The sequence below is a fragment of the Callorhinus ursinus genome, unplaced genomic scaffold (assembly GCF_003265705.2).
Source record: "Callorhinus ursinus isolate GAN/ISIS: 27379988/994484 unplaced genomic scaffold, GSC_fseal_2.0 scaffold4, whole genome shotgun sequence".
Taxonomy (NCBI): Eukaryota; Metazoa; Chordata; class Mammalia; order Carnivora; family Otariidae; genus Callorhinus; species Callorhinus ursinus.
In genome coordinates, this window is record NW_027397066.1 from 154,271,589 (window position 1) to 154,282,554 (window position 10,966).

General features: G+C 49.8%; 1 protein-coding gene across 1 annotated transcript in view; it reads left to right on the forward strand.

Moving 5' to 3' along the window:
• Positions 1-10,960, forward strand: part of TRIM35 (tripartite motif containing 35) — a 31,724-nt gene extending 20,764 nt beyond the window's left edge. The window contains exons 3-7 of the mRNA XM_025873795.2: positions 2,455-2,550; positions 4,128-4,358; positions 7,277-7,299; positions 8,102-8,220; positions 9,562-10,960. Coding sequence (XP_025729580.1) covers positions 2,455-2,550; positions 4,128-4,358; positions 7,277-7,299; positions 8,102-8,220; positions 9,562-10,139 — 1,047 coding nt within the window. The 3' untranslated portion in view covers positions 10,140-10,960. The remainder of the gene's footprint in view (positions 1-2,454; positions 2,551-4,127; positions 4,359-7,276; positions 7,300-8,101; positions 8,221-9,561) is intronic.
• Positions 10,961-10,966: the final 6 nt, after the last annotated feature.

Genomic DNA, 10,966 nt, shown 5'->3' on the forward strand with positions numbered 1-10,966 from the left:
AAGAATTAAGTAGCATGATCTCTGTTAGGTGCTTAATTTAGTGCATGATGCCATAGCGCATGTGCCGTAGTAACTGCCTGTTACTAATAGAATCATTAGTGGATCTCATCAACTCACACCTCAGAGAAGGGTCATTTCGGGATTGGTCTTTGCTGAATGACACCAGAACTCTTCCAAGTGCTTCAAGAGTTTGGGAAAGGACAGGGACTGGCCCCCCCCCCATCCTCATCCGCCTGTAACTCCGTAGCTGTCAAGTTTGAAGGCAGAGGGCTGGGCTGCGTTGTTGTGGGGCCAGCACACCCCTGGGTAACATGTGTGGGCAGTTGCTTCACTCCTGTCATCCACGCTTATCACAGAATTGTTTTGAACTTTATTATATGACTTTGTAACAAAACATCTTCTGCCACAAAACATTAGGATGGTATTTCACTGGCCTTGTGGGATATTCATACTGATTTGATTTTGCTATTGAGGAGGCACCTTAGAGATGTTATACTGCAGAAAACAAAAAGATCTGTTACCTATTCTCAAGAAGATCATAAAAGTGGCCAAAATGAATAGAAAAGAAGAAACCTGCAGAAAATGAAATCATTTTCTGGAGTACAGCTGTTAAGAGAATGGGCTGTGGGGCAGGACAGACAGCCTAGTTATTGCTGCATAACAAATTACCTCCAAAAACTGGCTTAAAACAAGCAGTATCTATTACTTCGTGGTTTCTGTGGGTCAGGAATCTGGGCATGACTTAGCTGGGTATGTCTGCTTCAGATCTCTCCCCATGCTGTGGTCTCATCTGAAAGTTCAAGTAGGCCAAGGTTGCCATTCGAGCTCCCTCACTTGTGTGGCCCCTGGTGGGATTACAGTCCTCATGGGCTGCCGGTTGGAGGCCATCTTTACTTCCTAGCTCCGTGGGCCACTCCATAGGCTGCATCACAACGTGGCAGGTGGCTTCCATCCAGCTGAGCAAACAATGGACGGCGAGAAAGGATGTGCACAGGCTTTTAGTCACCTCATCTCAGAGGCGATATCCCTTTGCTTTGGCCGCATTCTGCTGGTTAGAAGCAAGTCATCAGGTCCAGCCCATGGGGAGCAGATTCTACCAGGGCATGAGTCCCCAGAGGTGGGGACCACTGGGGCCATTTTAGAGGCCCCCTCCTTCAGTCTGCCCTCTATTCCCCAATGGTTCCTGTCCCCCTAGCATGCAGAATACACTCACCCCCTCCCAAGATCCCCAAACGTCTTATCCCATTACAGCATCCGCTTCTGAATCTCATCATCTGAATCAGGTCCAGGTGGGGATGAGGCTTTTGAGGACAGATCTGTATTATGTATTGCTGCATAACAAATCAGCCCCAAACTTGGAATCTTAGAGCAGTAGACTTTCCTATCTCACAGGAGGGAGGGATCACCAGGGGCGGCCATCTTAGAGGCTGCCTACCTCCACTGTCTAGGTTCACATCCTTGTGCTGCCACACACTAGCTGTGTGCTCTTGGGCGAGTCACTTCCCTTTTGTGTGCTTTTGGCTTTTTTTCTTTTTTTAATTTATAAAATGAGTCTAATCCTATTACTTACCTCATCACCTAAGTGACATGATTTGTAAAGTAATGAACACATTCCCTGGCAAATAGTAAATGCTCAATAAATGCTAGTCATTTATAATTACTGCCACTAGAATTGTTACTATTTTTCCAAAGAAAAACTTGGTATGCTTTCTCAGAATGAGGAGAGAAAAGGATAAAAATGGAGAGAAATGGATCGTCCTTGAATACAAAAGGTAGGAATCCAGCCTCAAACTGGTAATGGTTCTTCAAGGAGTCCAAGGAGATCAGAGTTAATAATGGTTAAGTTTAAAAAAACAAGACTACTAAACAGAAAGTATTTGATTAAAGTAGTGATTAAAGTATTTTGCATGGCCCATGCACTATTGGAATACTGCAATAAGGTGGGGATGTGGGGAGACGTGTAGTTTAGATAAGGCCCTATAGGATTAACTGGATCACCTGTAATCAGACCTTTTCATTACTGACTGCAGGCCAGTCCAGTTTAGAAAGTCCTCAGGAGAGCCTGTGAGCACATTGTCTATAGAGTGGCAACAGCTCAGGGGTTCATGGACAGCCTGGACCAGCTGTAGGCCTGAGTGGGGTGCCCTTCTCTGCTGGACTGTGACCAGCTTGAGAGGGAACGGGTCATTTACTCCTCGGCTCTGTCTCCCCGTCTGTACCAGGTATAAAACAAAGGGGCCGGCTAGAAGGTGTCTGAGAGAGTTTTATGCTAAAACCTAGATTCAAGGTCAGGGCTGTGCCGTGCAGCGTGTGGACAGATGGGTTGAGTAAATGTGGCTGAGCTGAGCCCCTCCTCCCCCCGCCCCCAAGTGGGACTCCAGTTGTGAATAGAGTATGTCTTGCCCCTGCCTGGCATCCAGCCCTAATGTTCCTCCTTCTCGTTCCTCATGGCAGGCCAAGTGCAGGAACATGGAGCACGCGCTGCGGGAGAAAGCCAAGGCCTTCTGGGCCATGAGGCGATCCTACGAGGCCATTGCCAAGCACAATCAGGTGAGTGCTCCGGCTGGGCGGGGAGATTAGGGATACCTGGGTCAGTGGGGGAATTGGGGGGGGAGAGGCGAGGGTGGGCCTGCCCTGACTGTGGGTGTTGACCCAGAATCAGCTTTCCTTAACCCTGAGGGTCCAGCATAGTCACGTCCCAGGTTGCTGGTTGTGGCGACACTGCCATGGTCTCTCTAAATAGCTGGGCGTGGCCATGCCAGCAGCTGTGGGAGGGGCGTGAAAAGTTACCTGTGCCATCTGCACTGTGGTTTCAGACTAGCTTGAACACGTGCTGCACTTAACCATCTACCCAGCTGCTCAAGCCACCGATGACCTGGGGCTCTTTAGTTATTCCTCTTTTCCCTTTTCCTCCTCGGGTCCACTCCACCAGCAGTCCTGGCCTCTCTAACGGAAAATACATCTTGTCCACCCGACGCTCTGTTTCCCCCGCCACCCACCATCTTGGCCCTGTCTCCATTGTTTCTCACCTGGTCTCCTACTTGGGCCCCAAGCTTCCACTCTTTTTTTTTTTTTTTTTAAGATTTTATTTATTGATTCATGAGAGAGAGAGAGGCAGAGGGAGAAGCAGGCTCCCTGCTCTGCAGGGAGCTGCCATGCAGGGATCATGACCTGAGCTGAAGGCAGATGCTTAACTGACTGAGCCACCCAGGTGCCCCCCAGCTTCCACTCTTGTTCTGCAATTCATCTCCACAGAGTGTACTGATCTTTTCGAAAAATACCCGGATTGCATCACTCCTTTGCCTAAAACTGTCGAGTGGCTTCATTACCCTCACTTTTTATTACAAAAAGTCTTTCTCATTCCAAGATGAGAACTATTTCTCTGCTTTTTCTTTGAGTGCATTTATGGTTTTAACTTTTTTTTTTAATGTTAAAAATTTATTTGAGAGAGAGAGAATCAGAGAATGAGTGAGAAAGCATGAGTGGGGAGTGGGAGAGGGAGAAGCAGGCTCCCCGCTGAGCAAGAAGCCCGATGTGGCACTCGATCCCAGGACCCTGGGATCCTGACCTGAGCCGAAGGCACATGCTTAACTGACTGAGCCACCCAGGTGCCCCTGTTCTAACTTTTTTAAAGTTTTTTGTAGTTACGATTAGGGGTACGCATATTGTGAATGATTCAGCTTTAAAATAAGTGCTTTCTACTCCTCTTTTGTAAGCCTCTGGATCAGAGAGATTTGAAGTCCTAAGATGGGAAGGCAGATAATTTTTAAAAGTCGTTATTTGCAACAGTTCATTTCTGTCATTCAGGATTTCCCTTGCTATGGTGTACCCAACCAAGATACGGAATATTGTGTGTTGAGGAAGATACAGATGACAGGTTTCATTGATAAGCAGATTTGATTTGATTTTCTTACTTTATCAAGACAGCCTCATGCTGTGTGACTTTAAACTTACAAATTTGTGCTAATAAACCTGCATCTGTATTTTACCTGTTGGGGTTCCGCCCACGGTTTCTGTTGAAATTTCGAGCTCCTTTGCTAGAAACCTGAGAGTCCCGAGGCCAGGTGATGCCTGAGAAGTTCCCTCTGGGCCTGAGCCCCGTGGCCCCATTCTGCTCTGTGCTGTAGGTGGAGGCTGCCTGGCTGGAAGGGCGAATCCGGCAGGAGTTCGACAAACTTCGCGAGTTCCTGCGAGTGGAGGAGCAAGCCATCCTGGACACCATGGCCGAGGAGGCGAGGCAGAAGCAGCGTCTGGTGGAGGAGAAGATGAAGCGGCTGGCGGAAGACACCGAAGCCCTGGCCCATGAGATTGAGCGGCTACAGGTGGAGATGAAGGAGGATGATGTTTCTTTTCTCATGGTGAGGGGCTCGCCGTCTGGCTTCAGGGACAGGGAGCAGGTGTCCGGGAGCCAGTGGGGAGCCAGAGACTGGCAGGTGCTGGGTGGGGGTGCTGGGCCGGAGGAGGTCCCCTGCTTGTCAGGAAGCCAAGGGGATTTTCAGCAGAGTAGGGTTCCTGAGGGCTTTCTCACTTCTCTCTGCCTCCGTTCCTTGTCCCTCTCCCTGCGTCTCTTGTACTCTTGCTCTCTCTCTTTTCGTTTCTTCTCTTTCTACTCCTTAATACAGCAGAGTACCTTTTGAACAAGGTGGAAAAGTTGCAAAGGTAGTGTTGGGTGCCCCGTAGACCCCTCCTCCGAGGTCCTCCCATTGTTAACACTTTATATCACCTCGTGGCGCATTTGTCCGTGGAAACCTGACCTTGGTGCATTGTAATTAACTAAACTCCAGACTTATTTGGAGTCCACCATTTTTTGCATTAATATCCTCCTGCTCCAGGATCCAGTCTGGGGACCTACTTTGCATTAATTGTCCTGTGCCCCAGTCTCTGCTGCTCTGTGACTGTCTTACTCTTTTTGTTTTTCATGACCCGAGGAGTGCCAGATAGCCTGCAGAGTGTCATCCCATTCTGGGTTAGCCTGATGTTTTTTCCGTAGTTAGACAGGGTTTGTAGGATTTTACAAAGAAGACACAATGGAATATTCTAAAATTATATAATTATTTTAATTTTTAAATTTAAATATGTTTTGGTGTTCTCTATTGCTTTCTTAAAAGGATGACTCTATTCTCTCTTTTAAAAATACATGTTTTGTTCATTTTCTTTATTTCTTTTTATGTTTCTCATCCCCCCCTTAGACTTCTCCGCCCTGCCCCATGATTCTTATGGAGACGTGTCTGTAACTGGAAAGCTAGTTTGGAAATCAGTCAGGATAGCGAGCTATCTTCTCTACTTAGAGAACAGCCGAACTCTCTGGACAGGGGAGGCTTTGTAGAGTGGATTGAGAAGGGACAGGTAGATCCTCCATTCAGGCCAGGTGTCACATCCTGGCTAGGGACTCTTGGGGGTTTTCTGCCTCACACAAAGCTTTGAACCCTGGTGTCTCCTGTCTCCAAAATGCCCCTGGTGATAAAATCATTTGGTGGGCTCTAAAAGCTGGAATCTTTGCTGTTTCTGTTCAGGAAATTGGGAGTGGCCAGGACCCATTGTGCTTTCAGGGATGCTTTTGTGACTTTTTTTTTTATATATATATAATAGCTTTATTGAGATATCATTCATATACTGCATAATTCATTTATTTAAAACGTACAATCCAGTGGTTTTTGCTCTATTCACAGAATTCTGCAGCCATCACCACAATCCACTGTAGCACGTTTTGTCTCCAGAAACATACCCTTTAGCTGTCGCCCTCCTCTGCCCCCCCTCCCCACCCCCACCATCAGCCCTCAGCAAACGCTAACCTCCTTTCTGCCTCTAAGGATTTGCCTTGTCTGGACACTTCCATAAATGATTTCCATAAATGGAATCCTATCAGATGCAGCCTTTTGTGACTGGCTCCTTTCACTCAGCATGTTTTGAAACTATATCCTGTCGCAGCATGTATCAGGACATGGCTGAATAATATTCCATTGTAGGGATATACTACATTTTATGTATCCATTCATCAATTGATGGGCGTTTCGGTTGTTTCCATTTCTGAGCTGTTATGAATCACACCGCTATAAACATTCATGTGTAAGTTTTTGTGTAGACGTACTTTTTCCTTTCTCTTAAGTATGTGTCTAAGGAGATTTACTGAATCATATGGTAACTAGTAAGTTTAACTGAGGAACTGCTGCACTGTTTTCCAAGCGACTGCGCAGAGTTTATATTCCCATGAGCAGTGTATGAGGACTAATTTCTCCACATCCTTGCCAACACGGGCCTTTTTACTTTCCTTTTTTTTTTAATGGACATTGCAGGGCTGTGAAATGGTATCTCATTGTGGTTTTAATTTGCATTTCTTCAGCTAATGCTGTTGAGCATCTTTTCAGGGACTTGTTGGCCATCTGTATATCTTCGGGGAACTGTGTGTTCCAGCCCTGTGTCCATTTTTTAAATTGGGTTGCTTGTCTTTTTCTTGTTGAATAATAAGGGTTTTTATATATTCTACATACTAGACCTTTATCAGGTATGTGATTTATAAATAGTTTCTCCCATTCTGTGGGTTATTTGTTCGCTTTTTGGGTAACTTCATTTGAAGTACAGAAGCTTTTCACTGTGATGGATTCTAGTTTATCTGTGTTTTATTTCCTGTTTGTGCTTTTAGTGTCATATCTAAGAAACCATAGCCTAATCAAGGTCACGAGGTCACGAGTTTTATAGGCTTAGCTCCACATTTAAGGCTTTGAGTTAATTTTTAAAATTTTTGTATATGGTGCAAGGTGAGAATCCAGGTTCATTCTTTTGCACGTGGATGCCCAGTTGTCCCAGCACCGGGGACATTCCTTCTCCATCGAATGGCCTTGGCACCCTGTGGAAAACCGAGTGACAGTAAATAGGAGGCTTTACTTCTTGACTTTCAGTGCCCACTGAGCTATGTCTGTCCTTATGTTAGTGCCACACCGTCTTGACCACTGTTGCTTTAATACTCTTTGCCATTGGGAAATGTGAGCCACCAACTTTGTTCTTGTCCAAGATTGTTTTGGCTATTCTGGGTCCCTTGAATTTCCATATGGATTTTAGGATCAGCTTGTCAGTGTCTGCAAAGAAGCCAGCTGGAATTTTTGATGGGAATTTTATTGAATCTGTAGATCTGTTTGGGGAGTATTGCCATCTTAACAATATTAAGTCCTCTGATCCATGAACATAGGATGTAGGACTCCTTTTGAGGTCAGAAACTTAACGGTTTTTTTTCTTCCCTGTGTTTATGTCTCTGTTTTTTTTTTTTTTTTTTCTCTTTTAGAAACACAAAAGCCGAAAACGCCGGTAAGTTGTCAAGGCTGGTGGAGGGGAGGGGAAAAGCAGGCAGAAATACAGGGGGTGCCCACTGCAGTGGCTCCAGGACCAGGCAGGTAATGAAGCCAGCTGGGTGGAACCCAGAGGTATTGGTGGGGACTGGCCAGGTGGAGAGAGCCCTCTTTCAAGTCATCCCACTTCAATTGGCAGTGGTGAGGTGTTGTTTTCCTGAGTGTGGAAAATGACCATCCACTGTGCGGGGAGAGAATGCGTCATCCTGCACACGGCTTGATTTCCCAGCGGGTCCTCCCAACATTTAGGCTTGTCTCTTGGTTAGCCTCCCTCTCTGAGAGAGGCTGGTTTGTGTTGATGGCTTTTGGGTTCACAGTGATGAACTATATATTCCAGTCCAAGCTGCACAAAGAGGGAAGAGAATGCTTAGGGAAGTAGTGAGTTTCCTGTCACTGGAGGTGTTCAAGCAAACCGATAACTTCAGACATTGGGACTAGAGGACCCTTAAAGTCCCTTCTGCCTCAGACATCCCATGAGCAGATATATACGTATGACTTCTGCCCACAAGGATGGAACCTATGTCTGAGAACCTCCTGTTTATATTTTTCCCAGCTGGGGAAGGTTGACCCTGCATACTGAATCCTGAGGAGCTGTGAGCAGCCTAGGTGGCTATTGGCTCCTGTCCCATCAGAGCCCATCCCAGCTTTGTCTTGGGTAGGGTGGCCAGGAGTGAGTCCTGTTGCCTGTTTCCCGCTGACCCAGTTAGGCCCAGGATGCCTGGCTCTGGCCCTGCCTACCCGGCCCATTTCTCCTTTTCCAGCCTCTTCTGCACCATGGAGCCAGAACCGGTCCAGCCCGGCATGCTCATCGACATCTGCAAATATCTGGACTCCCTGCAGTACCACGTCTGGCGGAAGATGGTCACATCTGTTGAATCTGGTGTGTGGGGGCGCGGCCAGGGGTTACAGGCAGGGGAGGCGCTTCATGTGAGGCGGAGAACCAGCCAGACTCATTTCTTTCAGCTTCCCACCCTGTAGGGCCTTCTCCAGCCCCTTTCAGACAGGTCCTTGGTGCCCTCTCCACCCACTGCCCCACCGCACCGCTCAAAGCTCTCCTGTCAGAACCCCTTCCTCTTTGGGTCCTGACCCTCGGCCACCTCTGCAGAAAGAGGAACCGGCTGCTCTCTCTTTTCAGAATGGTATTGTATAGGTGATGAAAGGACTGAGTGTTTGCATCCCCTTATATTATATGTTGAAGCCCTAACCTCCGATGTGATGGCATTTGGAGGTGGGGCCTTTGGGAGGTGATTGGGTTACATGAGGTCATGAGTATGGAGCCCCATGATGGGATTAGTGCCTTGATAAGGAGAGGCACCAGAGAGCTGGCTTCCTGTCCCTCTCTCCCCCACTGTGAGGACACAGCAAGAAGGTGGCCATCTGTGAGCAAGGAAGAGGGTGTCACCAAAACGCAACCACGCTGTGCTCCAGTCTCAGACTTTGGTCTCCAAAACTATGAGAAAGACGGTTCTGTTGTTTAAGCCACTCAGTCTGTGGTATTTTTGTGTACAACCCAAGCTGACAGTGACGTCATGATTTTATAGAGAGAGCTGTCAGTGACCCAGAGGAATGTCACATGTTTCTCTCCATCATATGGGAGTTGTGTGAGCATCCAGGGTCCCTGCTTCTATTGGTTTCCTGTGGCTGCCGTAACAAAGGACTGCACATTGGATGCCTTCAAATGACCGATTTACTTGCTCACGGTCCCAGAGGCTAGACGTCCAAAATGAAGGTGTCAGCAGGGCCATGCTCCCTCTGAATCCTATAGGGAGAACCTTCTTTGCCACTTGCTGGCTTCTGGCGTTTCCCGGCTGTCTTTGGCTGCCGGCTGTAGCCCTGTGGTCTCGGCCCCTGTCGCCACCTGGCCTTCTCCCCTCATGTGTGTCTGTGTCTCTTCTCCTTTGTTTGCTAAGGACAACAATCATATTGGGTTAAGGTCCCACTCAACTCCTGTCTGATCTCATCTTAATCACGTCTGCCGTGACCCCATTCCCAAATAAGCGTGCCTTCCAAGGCACTGACAGTTAGGACTTGAGCATCCTTTTTGGTGGGGCACGATTCAACCTGTAGCACGGCCCCTCGGGCCCCGACGGCTCCCTCCGGGCGCTGCGGCCAGGTGGGACGCAGTGGGTCGCTTTGGGGGGATGGCAGGTACCACTGGCATGGCAGAAGGGTGGCACATGAGGTTTGCTGATTTCCCCCCACCTCCCGCCTCTGCTCTCAGTGCCCTTCAGCTTTGATCCCAACACTGCGGCCGGCTGGCTCTCTGTGTCCGATGACCTCACCAGCGTCACCAACCACGGCTACCGAGTGCAGGTGGAGAACCCGGAGCGCTTCTCCTCGGCGCCCTGCCTGCTGGGCTCCCGCGTCTTCTCCCAGGGCTCCCACACCTGGGAGGTGGACCTGGGGGGGCTGCCGAGCTGGCGGGTGGGTGTGGTGCGGCTGCGCCAGGACGCCGGCGCCGAGGGCCACTCGCACAGCTGCTACCATGACACCCGCTCTGGCTTCTGGTACGTGTGCCGCACGCAGGGGGTGGACGGGGACCACTGCGTGACCTCAGACCCGGCCACGTCACCTCTGGTCCCGGCTATCCCTCGCCGCCTGCGCGTGGAGCTGGAGTGTGAGGAGGGCGAGCTGTCCTTCTACGACGCTGAGAGCCACTGCCACCTCTACACCTTCCACGCCCACTTCGGGGAGGTGCGGCCCTACTTCTACTTGGGGGGCGCGCGGGGGGACGGGCCCCCCGAGCCTTTGCGCATCTGCCCCCTGCGCATCACTGTCAAGGAGGAGCTGGATGGCTAAGGCCAGCCCGGAGCCTGCCCTGCGCCGCCTGGGACTTGGGTCATGGTCCTGCTTCCTTTGTGTCCCTCTTCTCCAAGCCGTGCTCACCTCAGTACCTCTGAGCCGTCCGCCTCCTTGCCAGGGTCTGCCTGCTGACCAGTCCTGCCCTCTTCCTGTGGCTCCAGGCCCCACGCCACCTCCTTCGTTTCTGAAGTCATCCAGGGGACACCTCACCCCCCGAGTCCTGGCCCCTGGATGTGAGTTTTCTAACTCCGAATTCCAGGATGTCTGGGGATGACGTTTGCTTCTAGAGGAATGGGCCCGTTTTAGTATGTGGGTTTTCTTATCTGGGTATGGTGAGGCTGCAATGGGAAAGAGTTGGTTATTTACAGTTCCCAAGAAGAGGGCGCCACCACGTGGGCTGGGGGAGCCACCAGGGAAGCACCAGGCCCCTTAGGAAGCAGAAGGAGTTGAGGAAGCACCAGGCAGGAGACTTTGTTGTGGTTTTAGTGACAGAACAGGCTTGGTGGCTCTGTCTGGGTATATGGGTTTGGGATCTGCTGGTTGGAATAATTTTGGTGGACTCTGGGGCAGAGGGGCTGCCCCCAGTTGTCGGGGATGACCAAGGCCGGCGGGGGGGGGGGGGGGGGGGGGGGGGGGGGGGAGGATCAGGGGGGAAACAGTGGCCCAGCATGTTAGAGCCCTGTGAGAGGTAAAGGAAGTGGTTGAGAGTTTAGCCCAATAGCTCTGGGTTGGTTGGTTTGCATATGAAAGGCGTGCACCCAGGGGAGTTGATTGCTTTCTCTGGGAATTGGCTAGCCCTGGGAGGAGCCCCCCCCCCCCCCCCC